Source organism: Protopterus annectens, chromosome 8.part0 (assembly GCF_019279795.1).
Source record: "Protopterus annectens isolate FY-2018-M chromosome 8.part0, PAN1.0, whole genome shotgun sequence".
NCBI lineage: Eukaryota > Metazoa > Chordata > Ceratodontiformes > Protopteridae > Protopterus > Protopterus annectens.
This window is the reverse complement of record NC_056741.1, coordinates 1,809,127,497-1,809,150,081: the sequence shown is the minus strand read 5'-3', so window position 1 is coordinate 1,809,150,081 and position 22,585 is coordinate 1,809,127,497. Positions and strand designations below refer to the sequence as shown.

The following is a 22,585-nucleotide window of genomic DNA, read 5'->3' as shown; positions in this document are numbered from 1 at the left end:
CTATAGAGTCGCCTATGACTAAAGTGTTGGGTACATTGTCTTGCCTTAGGGGCTGTTGTTGGGTGGCACTCTGGTGTCGTGAGCTATGTGCCACTTTGGTTGTGACTGGTGTTTATTTGCGTTTCGGCTTCGGTGGTCCTTGTTGCTTGGGCAGGTTAATGCTAAGGGCCTCCGCATATGTGGGTTTAGTGTTGCTATGTGTGGGTGGTGATGGTGTGGGTTTTGAAGGGCTATGAGATGCTTGAGGTGTAATGCAGGTGTTAGCCTTCTCCTCTTGACTGTCTAGCACAATCTTGGCTGGAGAGAGCTTTTCTTCCAGTTTGGCTATGTAAGTGCATCTCTCGCAGGTTGTAGTGTTGGGTGGTAGGAGGAGAGGATTGTCTGTGTACATGAGGCAGTTGCCGCATTGCCCCAGTATGCCCAGATTCACCAGGTGGACAGGAGAAATCACCGGAAGCTGACCCTTGGACATGCCTGTTTAGGTGCTTTTTTGTAAAGTTTAAGAGATGTTTTCCCTTACCTTTGCAAGGTACTTTGCAGTTATAGGCTGTTTAGTGCCTATGATTAATTTCTCCTTATTGACAAGGAGAGCTGAGTGCTTGAATCACTTTCAGGCTTCCTAGTGCTTTCCAGCAGGTTCTAGAGCAAGTGCTAGTCACAGGGGTTCAGATTTTAGTGCTACTACTAAGAAACCAGCTAGTTCTTAGGGAAAGTTTGAAGAGCAGACTTTTTGGCACCTGGAATAGTTTAACTGTAGCCTCACAGTGCTGCACGATGTAAAAAATGTGCAAACACATGTGTTTTTAAGTCAGAAAGTTGAAAGGGATAGAAATCAGCCCAAAAAGGCTAATAAAATTACAATTTCAGAGCTGGAAACCACTCCTCTAGAGTTAGATAGGCAGTACAATGCTCACCAGTCCCACTGGTAAGCAGTAGGACTTCCCTCTACCACAGCAAGGTCTGGATAGCTCTGAGCACAGAAAATAAAGTCCTGAGACAAGCAAAGCCTGGGATATAGACTGGCTAGAAAAGGTGGGAAACGAGCAAACAAGATAGTATTTTTTTGTTGAAACAGGCTAAACAATGCAATAATACAGTAAATAAACACAGAAAAGGCTAACACACTTGAGTGTGTAGTCCTAAACAGTAAATGCAATTAAAACTCTACAAAATTAGCAATTTAAAACTTTTTAAATGAAGCAAGGCAAGTGCACAACTGATAAACGATTTAAGAGGCAATAACACAGCAGAATAAGTAGCTAGTCTACATATACAGAGAAGTCTATATATACAGAAAAGCAGCTAAAACACACAAACACTTCAGATACAGTGCAACCTAGAGTACTTGAGTTGTAGCAATATTAAGACAATTACAGTTATAATAAATGTTCTAAAATATACTCTATATTTCCAAAATGTTTGAGAAGCACAGTCAGAACACAAGGAGATTCAGGCAATTTTTTTTTGAAAGGGAAAAAGGAGAAACAGAAGGCCTTATCAAATGTTCTCTCTGTATTAGGTAGAATGAGCTAATGACACTAGACTGGGAAGAGTGTCCCAGATCAGATTTACAGTAGGGGCGGGCAACTGCAAAGCCACCAAGTATAACAGCAAGACACCAACAGGGAGGGAGGATGGGGACAATACTAAAGCTATTAGCCTACAGACAGTAAGCAATACAGAAAGCCACAAAATTAAAGTTTTTAAACAGATAAAGGAGCAATGAGACTCTACAGAATGCTTTTAACTGCAAACAAATCAGTTACCTGTGCAGATTAGTTAATAACAATAAAATACACTCAAAAACCATGCAGCAGGCAATAAAAAGTGCTATATATAAATTGCTAGAAACAATAATCAGTATAAATAATCGAAAAAACAGGATACTTATATATCTCAGCTAAGAGTTGCAGTCAACACCTCTCCTCCACTCTGCTCAGTGTGTATAGACAGAAACCCTCTCAAAGTTAGGGCTTAAATACCAGAAGATACAACCTTAGACAACTTTTTTTTTTTTTTTTTTTTTTTTACGAAAACACAAAAGTACCAGCCCCCACTAGCCAGCTGCCAATTAACAAAATCTAGCCAAGGTAAAGAAAGGCTTCAGCTAATTCAAGATGGTCTGTTCATGTGCTTTGAACAATCACTGTATAAACAAACAAGCCCAGAGCCAGCAATTCTGAACTAGGACAATACTAAAGCTATTAGCCTACAGACAGTAAGCGCTACAGAAAGCCACAAAATGTGGCTGTTTATCTAATACTCATGGTAGCATAATAAGTTATAGCAGATATTTATCCATTGCTGTTGCATACAAACCATTAAGTGCCCTACAGGCTGGTATCCCCTCCTCTTCAACTACAGTCAGTTCTGCACAAGCAGCAACCATAACCTTCCCCTGATGATGAGAGTTCTGAGCATAGGCTCACCACAGGCCCATGGTGACTGCTGACCAATGGTCATAAAAAAGAAATCTGAAAGCTTTAATGCCTGGTTTGTAGTTTCATTAGCTGCCAAATCCATCCTTACTTGGGATGAACCCTCCTAACACTTGCTAATCAACTGCTGGCTGCTGTTGGCACTGTTGGAATCAAAGGCCTTATGCCAGTGAGCTACCTATGCTATCAACAGATTTATTGCCTTTATTTGTACATCATACAACCCTCAAATATGATAATTTTCAGTTAGTAGACTGTGCTAATAACACATTTTTCTCAGTAGCTCAATTGCTGGTTAAGTTATGTATTTAGGATTAAAGTGGGATCAACATTAAAAATATTTCATACCTGAGGACAGAACCGAACACAAGAGACCTCTGTAGGCCACTCAAACTTTACAGCTTCTGTCTTGCTGTGATTAGTCATTGTGAAGGTCACCTGATATGCTTTCCCAATGTGACAGTCCCCAAACTGAATGTGATCCATTCGAGCAGCTACAGAAAAGCAAAAAAAGAAAGAAAGAAAGAAATTTAAGGAGTTATAAACATCATGAAGGTTCTTATAAAAAGAAGTTATGTACTTACCATAATGTTCCATCTGGGTTGTGCAATTTCATTCTTCCTCAATCAATGGGTTTGAATCTGATACTCGGATGCAACTCGACCATTACTCTAGCTCATGGTCACCAAAAAACTCTCAAGCTCCTTTCCTACCCATAATGCACCATGTCTAACGTCCCTCAGATCTCGTTTGCAGCTTTTCTGACTAGTCATGGATAACTGCAGCTCTTAGGCTAAATCATTTAGATAAGTCAATACTCTTTGAAATATTATTTTTTTCCTAGTCTTGAACTTTGATAAATCCTCTTCTGCTAGAATTTTCATTCTACCTCTTGACTACTAGAATTCCCTTGTTAACTTTTACACTACCTTATACACTTGTTAATGTATTCTAAACTACCATTGTTGGTAGGTCTTTCCTACCCCTTATTTCTTGTCCTTTTGACAGTGCTTTTGCCTTCTAATTTATTGCTGGTAAATTAATGCTTTAGTCCATTCTGCCCTTTCTGAGCAAGGACAACTGGATGTGCTTGATAGACAGTATGCGTACTACTGCATAAAAATTAACAGACACTCCAGAAGGTATTTATGCTTCCTGCTGGGAGACAGTCATTACCAGTTCAGATCACTGTTCTTTGGCCTCAGAACAGCCCCCAGGGTGTTTACCAAGTGCAGGGCAGAAGAAGCAGCTCACTTGAGACTTCAGGGATTCCAGGTGTTTCCATATTTAGATAATTGACTATTACCACCCCGACAAGGCATCAACTGGTACAAGCTTGAGACCAAGTGTTGCAGGCTTGTTCAAATCTTGGAATAGCCATCAATTGCAACAAGTCTCAACTACAACCGACTCAGACACTGGAATTCATAAGAGCAATGTTCGGCACAGTGTCTATGGTAGCATCTCTTCCCCTTACAAGAGTATAAGCAATAAGATATCATGTCAAGAAAATAATTTGCAGTACCAAACATTTAGTCCGTCTGGTCCTGCAAGCCCTAGGGTCAATGTGGGCATTAACAATTGATGCTACAAACACAATGGTCAATTCTATCTCAACCCATGTCAACAAAGATAAGAATAACTCAGATATACAAACAGTATCTTCCCTGGTGGATGCAGTCAGAACAACTGTTGCAAGGTCATCCTTTCATTCTCCCTTAGCCCAAGACCACAGTGACCACAGACCCTTCCCAGATTGAGTGGGGGGGGGGCATTTTCTGGGGAAGACAGTCCAAGGCTCTTGGTCTCCCAAGTGTTTTGGAGATGACAGTGGTGCTTTTGGCACTGCAAGCATTCCAAGACTCTCCCTCTCAGAGCAATTGTGATCCAAATGGTCAACATGTCAGTGGCTAGGTTCATCAACAAACAAGGGGGAACCATATCTTACTCCTGTATCAAGAAGCCCTGAGGGTGTGACAATGGTTGATTTCCTCCAACTGCTTTCTAATTGTAATGCACATTCTGGGGAAGTCCAGCATGATAGCAGACAAACTGAGCAAGTTTATCTTACAGCCTCATTAGTGGTCTCAACAACAAAGTGACGGACATGATTTACTGTCAGTGGGGCCAGCCTTGCTGTGACCTTTTTGCATCTCCCCTAAACTACAAGTGCAGCAGCTTCCCTGCTCTAATTTCCCCACTGGCGGAGTTACCAAGAGATGCTCTACTCCACAAATGACCTCCCGGTCTTCTGTATACTTATCCTTCAACTCCTTTAATTCCCAAATTCCTTTAGAAAGCAGCCAGGTTGAAGACAAAAGTCATCCTTATTGCACCTTACTGGCCTCGACAAATTTGGTTCCCCTTCCTTTGGCCTCATCTTCGGTACCCCCGTTGGATTCTGGATCCAACTCCAGACCTTCTGTCTCACCTGACAGGCATGATTTACCCAGACATCTCAAACCTCAAGCTGACTATGCGGTTTCTCAAATTCCATTAATAGCCAGACAACCTAAGCTGTCTTCACCCATCTGCTCTACTCTGTTATCATCCCATAAATCTGCTACGAGAAAACTCTACAGAAGTAAACAGAGAAGATTTGTTTATTGGGCAGGGAAGAATCAGATAAAACCTTTCTCAGCCCTGATGTATTCTGTTCTTGAATTTTTAGTGAGTTTGTTAAATGGGGGTGCTAGTTCATCCAACGTGCAGCCATTTCGAATTTCCACATAGGGTTTCAGAATTCTTCACTGGCTTCCTCCAAACTATGCAAAGCATTTTTGAAAGATACTCTTCTACTCAGACCTACTTACAAAGATCCTATACCACCATATGTTTAAATTTGGTACTGCAAGCCTTGACACAGTCTCCCTTTGAATTTGCAGCTAAATCTGATTTAAAATTCTTCACCTGAAAGACTTTTTGGTTGCAATTATATCTGCTAGAAGAGTTTCAGAACTTCAGAACTTCATGCATTATCTTCCAAGCCCCATATTTGATTTTTCACAAGGATAGGGCTATGTTACATACCAGTGCTTCCTTCCTACCTAAGGTGGTGTCAGAATCCAACATTAATCAAATTATTAACTTGCCAGTATTCTTCCCAAACTTTACAAATAAAGAAGAATATATGCTGCTCTTACTGGATGTTCATAGATAGTTGTGTTTTTACCTGTAAAGAACAGAACAAATTAAAAAGACAGACCAGCTCTTTGTTTCCTTTGCACATCACAATATGATCAAATCAGTCTCAAAATAACTATAGCTAGATGGTTGATGGATTGCATCTTCTTTGTTTACACTAAATTGAATCTCCCACTACAAAAATCATTAAAGACTAATTCCACTCGATATATAGCTATTTCCACTGTATTCCAGTTTAGAGCATCCTTGGACAAACTTTGTGTGACTGCTGTTTGGTCAAATCTTCATAACTTTATCACCCATTATAAACTAGATCTGGACTCAAGGGGAAGACCGGCCTTTGGCTCAACCGTACTCAGGAGTATCCTTCCTTAGAGTCCACCCAAGAATTTAGGTAGCTGGGGACTCTGTCCCATGTGTTGAGGAATGAATGAAAGTTGACAACATCAGATAAAGAAGTTATGTACTTACCATAACTTTCCATCTGTGTTCTCCATTTTCATTCTTCCTCAACTGAGTAACGGCCGAGTCGGATCAAGTATCGGACCTGAACTCATGCACTGAGGAATGAGTGAAAATTGACAACATTTTATCATTGTTTAAGGAGAGCTACTGACCTGGTGCTGAAAATAAAGATTATTATTGAAGGATTATTGTGAGCTATAATTTACTAAATTGTTGAAAAGAGCTCTGCAAGTGATAAAGCTGCCCTGCTCAGTATCAGACAGTAAAACAATTTTAAATAGCATACTTTAAAATCTGTTCCTAGTAATTCTGCCTCTGCACACAGAAAGTTAAAAAAATGAATGCATGCATTTTATTCTTCATTCAGTACAGGTTTTCATTCACTATTTCAACATACTTGATCACTTGCCCTTATTTTCAAACACCATCAAGTAGTTCAGAATACAAAGCATCAGGCAATACCTTGCAGAGCAATTTATATATGAAACATCAATAGTCCTTACAGAATTACTTCTGAAGTGTTTGTGTAAGTACATGTTCACAGAATGACTAACCTGCCTTCTCAGGGGAAAATACTTCAATAATTTAAGATTCTGCAGTGTTATAGTACAATTTGTAAGCAGCAACCATTCATCAAATCTAGATTTAGATATAACTATTTATTTATCTAAATCTCTTGGTAAGTAAATTAAATAATTCTATTTGCTTGTCTTTTGTTGCCTAAGTTAACTCTTCTGGGTGCCACACATTTTTTCTGTGGAGTCCTGGGTTTCATAAGTTAAAAAGCAGATGTTAACATGCAGGTAAACAATGAATTATGCACACCAATAGCAAGCGAAGTAAAAAAAAATGATATATATATATATATATATATATATATATATATATATATATATATATTTATATATACACATATATTAAATTAATTAGTTATCAGCTCATTACACAAAAGTAGTAACTATTTTGTCAGTGACATTTATGCAGGTAAAGTCAACATTACCAAGGATGCTAGCCTGTGCAATCAGTTAAAACCAAGCCTTGATGCAAAGCTTCTTGGAAGTAGTAGGTTTTATATATCTGAATAGTTTAACAGGTGGATCAGATGTATATTTTCAATGATTCTGGTATGTTTCGTTACGCTAAATTGGTGGAGAAGATAACCAAAACTTGCTCTAGGCTAGAGATAGTACAAGTCAGTCAGAGTGGCAGCAGGGTCTATATCACATCAGCAAATGCTAAAAATAGCGAACACTGATATACTGAACTTCAAAGTCCGAAAGCTGAAAACAGCAAAGGAACTAATCAGTGATTTTTTTCCCTGGGAAAAAATTTGCTGGGCCGTTCTCCGGGCTTTGCTGTTTTCTCCACTGTGGTTCAATCTCAGAGTTGGTATATTTAAGGTGGGCGGGTGTGAGGGGCAATTAATTTTGACTGTATATCCTTTGTTTTTTTTGGATCTGTGAATTTGTTCCCTGGGAAAAAAAATTGCTGATCCGTTCCTTCGCTGTTTTCAGCTTTTGGACTTTGAAGTTCGATATATCAGTGTTCGCTATTTTTAGTGTTCGCTGATGTGATATAGACCCATAGCAGTACAATATGTGCCACATGAGTAGCTAGTGCTAAAAATGTTTCTGTATACCACATTTGAATACAGGTACAGTTTAAGTATCTATTTCCTTTAGACAAAGTAAACTACATTGTAGGATGCAAATGCAAAACTTCCTGGTATATTTTACCTTCTGCTATTCAAAAAACATAATTTCTTTGGCCATTAAAAACAATATAGGCTACATCACCCACAAATTGTCCTTATTGCCTTTAACCCACTTATCCTTCTTTTTCTATCTATAACAAATATTTAAGATTTTGCCCCTTTTAAACACAAATATAACATTTTAACCCACTACCCCAGCTGTCTAAGGACATGAAATTAGTTGTCTGTGGATTCTAGGAGTACTAAAAGGTCCTGCAGCAGAACTGAAACAATGTAAATGGTAATCCTGAGACAGCAGAAAAATAGTGGGTATAACATACCAGGAATATTTACATGTAATTACTACAATGCACTTATGCTGCCTACTGCACATACTGTCCTATTTTACGATATACATACATGTATATATATTGATAGAACTTCCAGAAAATTTTCAAAATGTACATATGAATATATATGTACTATTAGGAGGCTTAATGCTGTAAATGCCTTGATTAGGCACACTTTGACATATAAGGATTGTTTCTCTAAATTGTTGATTGAAAAGTTAGCTTCCCTAACATCAATCAGCAACAGACGGAAAAACCAAAGGACGGACAAAAACTATTCTTTTTGCTAATTATATATTCTAACTCTGAAACTGCACAACAGTGGGTAAAGGGGAAAACTCCAATCTCCACTGTACTGCAATCTCATACAAAACAACTGCCGTCATGTTCAGTCAGCTGATTTTCCATTCATCATGTCTGCAGTCCATCCATCATCCCGGCAGTTTTCCAAGTTCAAGTTGCCATTTGACAACTTGTAGGAAACATATATATATATATATATATATTATATATATATATAAATATATATATATATATATATATATATATATATATATATATATATATATATATATATATATATATATATATATATATATATATATATATATATATATATATATATATATATATATATGTGGGAACACTTTATAACCTCAAAATTCTGAAATACCGAATTTCAGAATCCCGAGATCATAAAGCCAAAAGCTCTAAATACCGAAACCCCAGAAACACGAATTTCAAAATCCCGACGTTTGGAGATGTTGAAGCAGCGCTTCTGATGTTGCGGAGTTTGAATGGATAGGTGGAGGTTCAGGTACGTATATATGTAGGGGTGTTGGTTAGGGGCTTTAATGTGTGTCAGTGTGTGTGTGTGAGTGTGTGTGTGTGTGTGTGTGTGTGTGTGTGTGTGTGTGTGTGTGTGTGTGTGTCTGCAAGGCGAATGTAGGTGTGTAGTGGTGTTTTTGTGTGTTTGCCTGTGTAGTGCAACCCTGGAGTTTGTATATTTAAATAGGGGGGGTTGGGGGGGTGCAGGGGGTCTTGCCCCCCTGCTTGTATGTAGTGTAGGTTTGTGTGTTTGTGTGTGGGGGAAGGTGTGTGTTTGTGTATGTGTTTGGTTAGTGTAGGATTCGCAATTTTCAAATTCGTGCTTTTGGGGCTTCGGTATTTAGAGCTTTCGGCTTTATGATCTCGAAATTCTGAGATTCGGTATTTTAGGATTTCGGGATTATAAAGTGAATCCATATATAAATATATATATATATATATATATATATATATATATATATATATATATACACATATATATATATATATTCACACACACACACACACACACACACACTCACCCAAACACGCATACCATTCTGTGCTGAGATAGCTCATCACTTCAAAGCCATCTCTTTAATTGCTTCTGGGAGGTGATCTTTGCCTTGCATACAGGGCATCCCTGGAACCTGTTTTGATGAACCTTTTGCATATCTGCAAAACAAACAGCATCAGAACTACTACATTAAAAGACCTAAATTTTGCTTGCAACACAAATAGGACATGTTGGACCGACAGATAGGTTTCTCAAATAATTCCTATTCTCTGGAACAGGCTCCCTTATCCATGTGAAGCAGATTTCCTCCCTATGCCTTTTTAAGCACAACTTAAACCAATGTGTTTGTAATCAGAAATTTGCCCTGGTTTAGCTCCTATGTCTCTGATGGACACAGGCAGTCAGTAAATGCCACTTACAATAAATCAAATTTGTGGGTCACATTTGGATTGCATGGCTAGGCTTATAAGGGCCCTAGTGGTTGTTAAGAAAAACACAACAACGTGAAGAACACAAACCAAGTGACAACACACCAAACAGCCAGTACTTATTCCAGCAACTCTACTTTATTGTAAGCGACCTGGTACCTCGGCAATTCGCCCTCAAGGATCACAACTTACTGCTACTCAGTAGCAGTTTTATATTAAATAATTGAACAATCAATTAATCAATTAACTAATTAATTCCAAAAGGAGAAAAGCATATAAACATTTTTAAAGTGATCTCATAATAATTTCATTTTTGAATAAATATTCATCACAGTAAAACAATACATTTTTTAAATTTATAATATAATGTAAGTATATAGTTAATAAATTTATATATGAAAAATAAATATAATAGATTATCAAAGAATATTAATGAAAAATAAATATTATCAGAAATATAGTAATAAACTGGTTAAATTTCATCAAATACCAATTCTAGATTCAAACCAAAAGGTTTCAAGGTATTGAACTTCAAAATCATCCTAGTTTCCAACTCTAACAGACTTTCAGAAATGTTATTACCCTTACAAATGAAAGGTTTACCCAAAACCCCATATTTTAAACTATCAGACTTCCCCTCATGAGCTTCAAAAAAATGTTTAGCAACGGGACTAGATGGATTAAAATTCCGAATGTCCCTTAAGTGTTCTAAGATTCTAACTCTGACCATTCTTTTCGTTTGTCCAATATACCAAATATTACTGCAACTACAGGTAAGTGCATAAACAACACCAGCAGATTTACAGTTGAAGTAGTGCCTAGGGGTATGATTAATATTATTAATGGACCTGACATTAACTACTCTATCACATAGACTACAAGAGCCACATCTGAATGTTCCAACACTAGTAGTATGAAAGGTTTTTTTGAGTAAACAATTATTGTTTAATATCTCTCTTAAATTTTTTCCTTTTTTATATGAAAATGTTATATGATATGGAAACAGCTCTCCTACACATTCATCCTCACAGACCAAGTACCAAAATCTCTTGATTAAAGAAACAAATTTTTCCGAAAAAGTAGTATACTTGGTCACGAAGAATATTTTTTCCACATCTCTTTCTTTTTTTATTATTATTGGATCTGAGCCATCCATTTTAAATTTTTTGAAATTTTTATTCTTGTTCATAACATTATTCATACTATACAACAACTGCTTTTTTTCATACCCTCTTTCCATTAATCTCAAATAGACCTCATTTAACTCATGATCTAACTCAGACTCCATACTAGTGTGTAAATATATTCTTTTGAATTCCCCATAAGGTAAAGCTTTCAACAGGTGAGGAGGATGCATGCTAGTAGCATGCAGAAACATGTTAACTGACGTGCTCTTTCTAAAGGGTCTGAACTCAATAACATTATTGCTTTCAAATAAAGTCAAATCCAAAAAGTTGATTTCATTTCTATTCATCTCATTGGAAAATGACAAATTATGTTCATTGTTGTTCAGAGATTCAAAAAAGTTGCAAAATTCAAACACGTCCCCCTTACATATGAAAATTAAATCATCAATATAGCGTTTATATAAGATTACTTTGTGTTTGAAAAAATCCGTGGGGTAGATGAACTTTTTTTCAAAAGAATCCATATATATAACAGCATATGTGGGAGCATAAGCAGCTCCCATTGCTGTCCCCTTAGTTTGTAAAAATACTCGTTATTAAACATAAAGTAGTTATGAGTTAAACAGAATTCCAATAGTGTGATCAAAAAACTAGTCCTAGGACCTTCACCTAACATGTTATGAATGGCCTCAAGTCCCCACCTAATGTTAATATTTGTATATAAAGACTTGACATCGATGGTCACCCAATAGTAATCACTATTCCAACAAAATTTCCTAGTGGTTGTTAGCCTAGTATATACATATGAACCTATGAAAGTGTAAAGTAATGGGAGGGCAGATAAATTGCGAATCCTACACTAACCATACACAAACCAAGTAAGGATATATTTGAATTTTTCTTTGTCTACAAAATGCAATTATTGGTGCCAGGCACTTTGTAAAGACCCTGGGCGCAGTAGATAAGCCAAAGGGCAGTGGAGAGAATTGGTACTGTATTAATTCAGCCTTGAATCTGAGGTATCTTCTGCAAGACTGTCTTATTGGGACATGCAGGTATGCCTCTTTTAGGTCTAATGTCACCAGCCAAGCATTCTTGCCCAGCATGGGCAGAAGCTGCTGCAAAGTCAGCATTTTGAATTTTGGAATGTCCAGGTATGTGTTCAAAAATCGATAAATCCAGCATTGGCCGCCAAGCCTTGTCCTTTCTGGGTACCAAGAACAGTCGAGTAAAAACCTTGTCCTTTTTCCTGTTCTGGTACTGGCTGAATGGCCCCCATATCCATGAGGGACGTAACCTGTTTCTGTGCCTCTGCCCATTATTTTATGGCAGATCTGGCCAACCGTTTGCCATTGGCAGAGTATGGAAATGGAATCTGTATCCATGTGATACTATGTTTAGCACCCACTTGCCCTGGGTTACTAACTGCCAATTTTGAGCAAAAAGTGCTAATTTTCCCCCTAAGAGGGCTGCCAAAATATAAGTGCTTGGTGCAGGCAGAGGGAAGTCATTGGGACTGTTTTCTGTAAGTTTGCGCTTTATCTCCTCCAGATTTGGAGGTAGAAGTGCCCCATTGCTTTGACCTGTATGAATCTTGCACCTGGTATCTGGAACCCTTAGGGCATCTGGATTTGCCCCTTTGAGCTCTGTCTGACACAGGAAAGGAATTTTTTGTAGGCCAGTGTTTACTGAATCTTGGTGGCTGCACTTGTAAGAAGTCTTTTACAGTTTGCATAGACTTAGCTTTGTCTTCCATTTTCTTTAAAACCTCTTCTGCCTTAATACCAAACAGAGTATCATGCTGTAAAGGTGCATCTAGCAATTTAGCTTTACCATGATCAGGCAAATTTTGTTCCTTTAGCCAGGCATGCCTCCTAATCACAGATCCAGTTACTGCGGCCCTGCAGGAGGCCTCTAAGGAATCAAAACCACATTGTAAAGTATGCTTTCCAACCTGTTCAGCTGCATGCAATAATTCCTGCAATTCTTTATTTTCTGCACATTCTGAAATCAACATAATTTTCTGTTTCAGCAATCCCATAACATGTTGTTGATACTTGAGCATATGAAATTGACAGTTTAAGGCCCTAATCACCAAGGTTGCAGATGTATAAACCTTTTTCCCCATCTATCCAGTGCCCTTGAATCTCTGTCAGAGGGTGTAGTATTTATTGCTGTTGAGGCCTTAACTCCCTTTGGACCCTGTGAAATAGTTTCAGGATCAGCAGCAGGGTTTCTAAATAAAAATTTAGGTGAGTCAGGGACCCTGTAATATCTGTCAGGCTTGTTGGGAGCCAGAGGTAAGGAGTCAGGGGTCTAGCTTGACCCCAAAAACACATCATACACAATGTCTAAAACAGGGGGTATTGGCTAAAGGCCTGTGCTGAGGGAGAAGGAAATCCCTGAGCCTCTTTTTTGATTTTGAGAAATCTTGACTCTCCCAGTGAAAATGCTCCCTCAAAGTATGCAAGGTTTCTCCAAAAGAATAATCCTCAGGAGGTGATGCAGATGGTAAAGACTCCTCTACATCTGAATCCTCATAGGGAGGTATAGATAATTCCTGATCAGAAGAGGAATCAGAGGAAATAGAAACGTGATCTGAAGATCCAGAATCAGTGTCTTCCCTAGGCCTTATATCTGGAGGGGGATGGGTACCCCTGATCAAGGTAATAAGGTCTTCAGCCATTTCAATCATCTGTTTTTTAGGCATAGAGGCCTGTGCACGTGGCTCATGCGTCGTTTTTTTAGTTTTAGAAGTTGCTTTTGTCTTTGGTTTTGCAGTTGTCGTTGGTTTGATATACAAATGCTGAGGCCTGAATATACCCTCAGAAGCCGGTGCCTGCTCAGCGGCTCCAGACCCATCCGAGGGAGATACATCTGTGGGTCCAATACTTTGAGTATCTCGCGGCATACCGGACTCCACATGGGTGTCGGTAGGGGCCTGCGACTCGAAAGTAGCAGGCATCAGGGGCTGCGAAAGCACCTCACTGAGTACTGGCGAACTAGCGACTGGCTTAGGAGAAGCTTTGTCGTCAGTTTTGGACCTCGAATGTCTCTCTCTGTCCTTTTCTTTGCATTTTTTATGTACTCCGGTAGTCGGATTGCTACCCGGCGACATTTCTGGGTAGTTAAATCTGTTTCCAAAATACTTTGAGGCAAAAATATACCGACGCCTAATACTGTGTTGGTTAAATCTAGCACAAAACCGACAGCCAGGCACATTGTGATCAGGGCCTAGGCAAGGAATACAGTATAAATGGAAATTCTTATGTAGTATTTGCTTCCCACAAGTAATACAATTATTAACTTTTTCTGACATTGGTATGGAGCAAGAAAAAGTTTCCCCAACGGGGTACTTAACTTTAGTGAAGACTTCAGTTCTGAAACTCAATCACGAATATTTCAGTAGTCGGCCGACCGGCACTTGCGAAATGCTTGTGCTTCAGGCACCACGCGGCAAGAAAGACTAAAGAAAATGGTGTTGGCTGCATGTTTTATACCCCTGACGTCATGGAAGAGGAGACAGCAACAGATGCAGGACCCAAGACTTTGGAATTCAGGCCGACTGAGGGCAACCTGCCAGCAGATTACCAGGTTGGGAGGGTGGCCTAATGGTTAAGGTGTTTGCCTTATAAACACAAGGTGCAGAGTTTGAATCTCACAAGGGATAATTGGCTAGGCTTAAAATGGCTCACAAGGGCAGTTAGCCTAGTACTAATCTATGAACCTATGAACCTAAATCTTGGTTGGAGTGTGTCTGGGGTGAGTGGATGGGATGAACTTTCACAGCAATTCAACTGGCCTAAACAGCCTGCTGAAGAAGGTAAACTGATATCTTAATATTTTTAAAAGGACACAACTGACAGGGAAGCTATAAGCTTAAAAACTACCTGTGAATAGACATCTTCTAGAGCCCAGCAGTAGAAAACTTGTTCCTAGATACTAGTCAGCCAGAAAAGGGAAGGAATTATTTATGTATTACTGATCTGAGCATGCAGATCATCTTAGTCTGGGGCTTACTATGAGATGTCAATTAATTAAAGCAATACTATTTCAGCCCCAGTTCTGAAAGTTGCATCCCCTTCAAGTCGCTTACAGGTTTTAACCTGGTGCCCAAGTAATAACCCAGTGCATCTCAAGATGGGGCTCATTATAAGTGCCCTGTGATTCATGTTAGTAGTCCTTTAGTTTTTCTGTAGACAGTTTGCATCCCCTCTAGCCCTACATTGCTTCTGAGTACAGGTGGAGATACGAGAAGCTACTGCAGCTCATTCAGACACGTATTTGACAATTCTGAGTCAGGGAAGTAATCCTTCATTTTCAGTTCATACTGTGACCTGTATCTTCCAGAACCCTGTTTGCTCCTGGAATATGGTGCAGATGTGAAGATCCAGTGTGATGTGAACATGGGTTTGTTACGAGCTATCAATTAGGGCGGTAAATTAAAAACCCTATTCAGTGGGGACGTGCTCCCTCTAGCCCTACACTGGCTCATGGAAACAGTTCACTGGGCTGAGTGGAAAGAGATGATACACTGTCATCCTTATTGAACCTGAGAAGACAAATGGCAGCCCACTGCATCTGCCAAACTCCTATTGTGTTTATAAGCTTTGTAAGTGAGGATGTCAGTAAAGGCAGATATGAAATCTAGTGTTTGAGTCATAATTTGGTAATGATAAGGATTCTGAACTATCAGCAGTTACCTAACTTTCAAGTGCTTTAAGGTTCTACAGAGACCAAAAACTTTCAGAAGTAGGGGCTGAGCAGTGGTACAGTGGACAGTGTTGTACCCTCATAGCAAGAGGTTCCCTGATTTGATTCTCTTTTGGGATGTCTTCTGTGCAGAGTCCAAATGTCTTCAATGTGTTCACAAGGGTTTCATTCTGGTGCTCCATTTCCTCCCACATTCCAAAGGCATGCAGTAGGTGAATTGGACACTCTTAATTGGCCATAGGTTTGAGAGTGCATGAGAGAGTGGTATAGAAGAACTACTGTAGCAAGGCTAGCCACCCTGATAACGTAAACCCTGGCTCTAGATAACTGTTACTGCTGAAGTGACACCCCCACCGTGACACCATGGGCAAAAAAGGGAAAAAGGGGCTGTGGATGGATGGATGGATATACAGTATGCATGGTATTACAGTAAGCCATATCTGAGGTTTTTGGATAAACTATAAACTTTTTCAATTTGAGTGCACAAATAGTTATAAGGGAATGTTTAATCACATCTTTGATAGCCTAAAGTCTTTCAAACAAGAACTGGTTTGGTGAATTTTAAGGCAACAAAAGCTATTCTTGTAAAATTGCAGTAGCCTTTACATATAGAAGATAAATACTTCCAAGGATATAACAGCCAGCTTCTAAAGCTTCAGGGCACCTTCCATATGCCCAAACTGCCAGGCAGCTCAAGTTGAGCTTACTAAAAGACAAATTTGTGCACCAAGCCCTTCAGAGTTTTCCTGCCAATGGAGGGGGGAGGGGCATGGGGTGGCTGAGCCCTGAAAGGACAAATCTAAGAATAACAAAAAATAAATGTCTACACATGGCATAAAAACACACCATAAAACAAAAGGGGTGGAGGGAAGGAGATACTCTTTTTGCACAAGTCAGAGCAGAACAGTCAGTAAACTGTTTTCCAAGCTAAGAACTTCTAGTCATAGGACAGATGGTTCAAATGGAGTAAGTGTTGACTTCTGTAAGACAAAATTAAGACCCGACAGAGGGGCCGCTGGTTTACTTTTGGACCTCTTGTGCAAAACCCCTTTCAAAAACATTTTGACATGAGAAAACACTGAAAGAGGAGGATCCATGGGTAGGCATACTGAAATGGATTTTAAATTAACCTTGATAGATGAATAAGAAAGGCCATAGGAGAGCAACTCACACAAACATTATAAAACCAAAGAACATCTAGCCCTGAATAGGTGCTGGTTGTGTTGTTGGCAACAACTAAAAAAACTTTTCCATTTGCTAACACATTATTTTCTAGTAACAGGCTTTCTTGCCTGTATTAGTACTTGCTGCATGTCCTTAGTAGACAGATGCTTAAAAGGAATTAAGACCTTACCATCCAGGCAGTCAACTGAAGTTCATTGACGATGGAGTATATCAGACACCCATGTTCCTGTGTGAATAGAGCCAGTCAGTGAGGAAGTTGTGGTGACCGTCCCTGGCCATTTCCAAAAGACAGGAAAGCCCTTGTTGCCTGGGTCAGAAGGGAGTCATCACAATGATTTTGTGAGATTCCTTATGAAACTTCAGAAGTACCTTGGATATTAGTGGAAAGGGTGGAAAAGCATACAGGAACATTCCTGACCAATGAAAAGAAAAAGCATCTGTCTTCCAGGCCTTCTTGCATGGAGTCCTGGAACAGTATCTTGTTGATTGTTTAAAGAGGAGGCAAAGAGGTCTGCTTGAGGAACTCCACATAGATGGCTCAAATCTTGGAAGACCCCTAATCTCTTTTCCATTTGTGAGGGTCTGCCATGGCCCTGTTCAGATCGTCTGCCACACAGTTTTGCTCTGAAGGAATGCAGGATGCCTGTAAAGAGAGACTGTGCTGTGAAGCTATATCCTAAGCTAGGTCTATGTCAGATGATGAAGTTTTCAGAAACTTGAAATTCATATGGTCGAGACCAAATGATCAAGTTTCCAAAAACCCAACATAAAAAAAAGTGTGTGTGTGTGTATATATATATATATATATATTTTTTTTTTTTTTTACATTTTACAGGCCCCCTACACCCTCTGCAAATATATAAATAAATATATATATATATATATATATATATATATATATATATATATATATATGTCAACTTCGAGATCACACTATTGTGAGGAAAAGGGTAAAGTTCCCGATCCGCACTGCACTGCGATTTACATTCAAAAGCTTCTCGACCATATGAATTTCAAGTTCCTGAACACTTGAACTGATAGGGACTCCTCAAGCTACCATGGCTAGTATGCAAAGGGGGCTGCCTGTCCCCCCCCCCACCTGTTGATGTACCACATGACTGGGTTACTATTTCTAACAACATGAAGAGTTCTCTGGGACCAAAGATGATTAAGAGTTGAGCGCCTTGATCAGGGCAAGCATCTCTCTTTTTTAAAACAAATAATGTCTTTATTAAATTATCACTTATGACATAGGCAATCATACTTTTATATAAACGAAAACAAACATTACCAGCATAATCTTAATTGCAAGCACTACACATCATAAACCATACTGACATAATTTTAGTTGCAAGCATTATACATCACTTATAATCAACCCTACTTCTAATACATTTGTTTAGACTTTGATTTCCATTTTCCAGTAATTGCTTTTTTGGCAGCCACCATAATTAGACTCAGCAAGGCCTAACTATGTCTAGGCAATTCCGATTCTCTATGATAGCTCAGAGATATAACTTCCCTAGATACACCAGTTTGCTCACCCAGTATCTCTGATAGAGTAGTCTGCAGGGAATCTTTAAAAACTGCCAACTCATTACACTCCCAGAAAATATGTTCTCAATTACCTCTTTCTTCCCTATCATACCTACTAAATTTGCTGTCTATTTGAGGAAAAATTCTCTGGAGTCTACTTGGGGTATAAAGGGCAAGCATCTCTTTGATATTTATGTGCTTGCACCTGTCCTAGGCTTCCCACATGCCATGCACTTGTATTCCTCCTGAATTTGCTCACCAAGCAAAGTCTAAGGGGTCTGTGGTGACTGATTGCTTTGGGATGGGGACAAAGAAGGAGACACCTGGATTTAAGGATACTTGCTGTCTCCACCAAATTATTTCTCTTCTGACTAACCCGAGCCCTGGGATTTCACAAACAAAGGATGCTCGTGCTGGGACCAAACAGAAACAGACTTCAGATACCACTGTATCTTTCTCTTGTGGAACTTGTGAGGGGTATCATGAAAATCACAGAAGCCATGAAACTCAGAATCCTGAGGTATCCCCTCACAGTTAATACAGTTTGAGTGGAAAACCTTAGAAACAGATCTAGATATAGATCTAGTTTAACTGTGGAAGAAAAGTTCTTTGAACTGAGGTGTCTAGTTGATATCCCAGGAACACTATCTTGTGTACAGTAGGCAAAAAAAGACTTTAGAATGTTCTCTTGGAATCTCAGCTTGTATAAGAGATCTCTCACCCAGGAGAGAGATTCCTGACAGTTTGACTCTGCAAAGATAAGCAAGTTGTCTAGATATGGAAAAATGTGGATACCCTGCAGCCTGCAATGTGCCATAACTGGAGTTAGACACTTTGTGGACACTCATTGTACAGTGGATAGTCCAAAGGGTAAGGCAGAGAACTGATAATGTGATCCAGACACACAAAACCTTAAGAAACATCTGAAGTCTGAATGAACAGAGATGTGATGATAAGCATCTTTTAAGTCCAGTTTTACCAGGAAAATTGAAAGAGGAAGAAGAGGCAACAGGTTGTGAAGTGACACTGTTTTGAATTTGGGCAGGATCACAAACAGGTTTAGGAAAGAATGATCCAGAATTGGTCTCGAACCATTTTCTCTCTTTGGCACTAAGAACATCCTTGAATAAAACCCCTTCCCCACTTTGAAGGAGGAATGGTTTTATCACTACTTGGAACAGCACGTGATGAAGAATGGGTGGAAACAAGAGAGTCTGATCTCGAGGATGAGGAAAGGAGTAATTTCTTCCCATTGCCATCGGCAACCTTGATGAATTATCTTCAGAACCCATTTGTCTGAAACTGTTGCCAAAGAGAAAAATGGAGATTCAAATTCTCTGGAAGAAATAAAATGGGCTAAGGTGGGTGGGTGGATGGGTGATCACAAGGTCTCTTGAATGAATGTCCTTGGTTTTTTTTTTTTTTGTTTTTGGAAGGGAGTATGAGACTTCTTTTTGGAAGCCCTTTGCCATTTCTTCTTAACTGCTCATTTACCTCTATTTTGTGAGACTGTTTATTCTGCTTTTTGCCAAAATTAGAAGAGGAGTTAGAGAATCCCTTAGAAAATTTGGAAAAGGAAGGGTTAAAAATCTTAGAGATTCCCTGGATCAGCTACCCCTTTCATCACACTTTTTGATCACTTCTACAGCCGAACAACCAAAAACTAAATCTCTATCCTAAAGGGAATTTAAAATCTCATTTTTATCATCATCTGGGAGGTTTTGAGAATGCATCCATGCAGACCTCCTCAAAACAGTACCAGTGGCCACAGCTCTGGCGGAATTATAAACAGAGTCATACATACATAACAAAATAGTATTGACCTGTGCAAGAGAAATAACTAAATTAGTTAAAGCCAATTTTTCCTCACAAGAAACTGCAGATAAAACATTCTTCATACTTTCACAATTAGAACAAACTTTAACATATAAGCCTGATAATTCAAAATCAAAGTTGTAGAAGTGTACATGTTTTTTTCAATACATATATATAATTTTCCCATCCTCATCAGAAAGATTATGATTGAAATTAGCTAAATGTTTAGCAGCAATGGGGTCAACTAAAGCTATAGCTGCTGGGTCAGGTTTGGGAAAAGTGTATAAAAATTTATGAGAATGAGGAACTTTATACATCCTATCTGCTGTTTTAGGGGCAGCTGGCTGACAAACAGTAAAAATGCAGGCAGTAGCACACACGTCCTCTAAAGCAGACAGAAGAGAAATCTGGCATGAAGGTTCTGGAAATTGCTTTTGTAGCTACTCACAGTATTTTCTGAGGGACTGAAAAAGGTCAATGTTCTTGCATGGAAAACACTTGCACATTTCATAAGTAGTCTCAGAAAAAGAGAAACTCCCAAAGGGAGAATCAGAAAAGTACAGTTTTGTACCTACCATAAATGTAGATGTTCGAGGATCCACATTGCTGCAGTCCTAACTATTGGGGTAGTCCGCTGTCCAGTCGGCCCGAATACCAGAGTATATGGCTGTCAGTCGTCAGGCGGGGCGTAGACTGTCGCGCGTACTACAGGGCGCATGACCGAATGCATATGACCGACGCCATATCTGTCAGAAGAGCCCCAGATGTCAGAAGACCTAAAAAAAAAGGCCCAATATACAATATAATATATATAATAATATATATAATAATAAATAAAAAATATATAAATATAATCTCACCTACACAACCACTACACCCTAAACACAGGAGGGAGAGAGGAGAGGACTGCAGCAACAGCACACCATTGGATTCTCCTCTAAACAAAACATTTAGGTACTAACAACAAACTATATTCTTGCATTTCATTATTGCTGCATAGAAAAATAGCTGTGGCAAAACCAGCCCTAGACTTAGAGAGAGAGAGGAAGGTGATAATGCTTAGAGAAAGTATGCACTGACTCCGAAATGCTGTTGAAGTGGCAGTAGCCCTAGTGGATGAGGCCTAATCCCAGCTGGGGAATCTCCTTGCCATGGGAATAACAAAATCTTTTCCCTTTATTTTGGGGGTCTGCATAAAAGTAACTCAGACACCCTTCTTGCAGAAGTAATAGCAACAAGAAAAGCAGTCTTCCATGACAAGTATTTGATCCCAAGCAGGAGTAGGAGCTCTCTCGGGGTCTTATATTCTTTGCCCCCTCTAAGAAACTGCTTGAACAAAGGATGCGAAACAATTGTACTCCAAAATAAAAACTCTTTCCATTTTTCTGCGACACTTTCCTTGTGTACTAGTCTCTTAGCTTCCATAATCACATTTAAAACTTGTTGAGGAAGTTGAGACCTGCTGTGTTTCAACACAGAATATGCCAGGCTGTTAGATGAAGTGAGTGAAGCTTGACATTGAGCAGATGAAAATCATCCTTGGCTTGTCTTGTCTGACCTTTAAGAGCACCTTTGGAAGAAGAGGCAGAGGTGGAAAGGCATACACATGAAGATTTTTCCAACTGAAAGAAAGAGCATCCACTTTCCAAGCTGTGTCCCATGACACTGTCAATTTCTGAAATACATGAAGATCCAGTTTCCACGGGATCCATGATTTGTCTGCTTAACACATCTGCTAAGGAGTTCTGTGCTAGAGTTAGTTGCAAGCTGAGCGCAGTCTCCATAAAATCATTGCTTGCCTGCATAGAGGATAAGAATGTGTTCCCCTTGTTTGTTGATGTACCACATGACAGTTGTGTTGTCTGTTAGAATCAACACCTGGACTGCTAACATCTCCTTCATGTTGATATGTAGATGCTGTAGTCTGGCAGGCCACTTGTCTTGTATCCACTTTCCATTTAGATGAGGTATTATTTGAATGACAGTGTCCAAATCCTGGCAGTGCTGTGTCCATACATTTTGAGATACCATTGCAGCTTCCTCATATGCAGTTTGGCATTGGGAAGCACACCATACAAGATGCCATGAACCCTAATGCTAATGTAGACTGTCCTGTCAGTCCTTGCGGAATTTCGCTCACAGAATATGCAACTTAGTCTTATAGGCACATGAAGGTAAGCTTCCTTGAGATCTAAAGTTACCATCCAGTGATCTTTGCCCAGCAGAGGTAAAAGCTGTTGTAACGTCAACATCTTGAACTTTGGAATGTCCAGATAAGTGTTGAGGATAGATAAATCCAAAATTGGTCTGGACTGGCTGAATGGCCCCTATTTGGAGTAACAGAGCAACACCCATCTGTCTTGAGTA

The 22,585-nt window shown here is 39.2% G+C and overlaps 1 protein-coding gene across 1 annotated transcript in view; it reads right to left on the bottom strand.

The window, feature by feature from the left end:
• The window catches only part of HYDIN (HYDIN axonemal central pair apparatus protein), a 6,673,197-nt gene that overhangs the window by 1,444,005 nt on the left and 5,206,607 nt on the right, over positions 1–22,585 (bottom strand). The window contains exon 64 of the mRNA XM_044079523.1: positions 2,787–2,932. Coding sequence (XP_043935458.1) covers positions 2,787–2,932 — 146 coding nt within the window. The remainder of the gene's footprint in view (positions 1–2,786; positions 2,933–22,585) is intronic.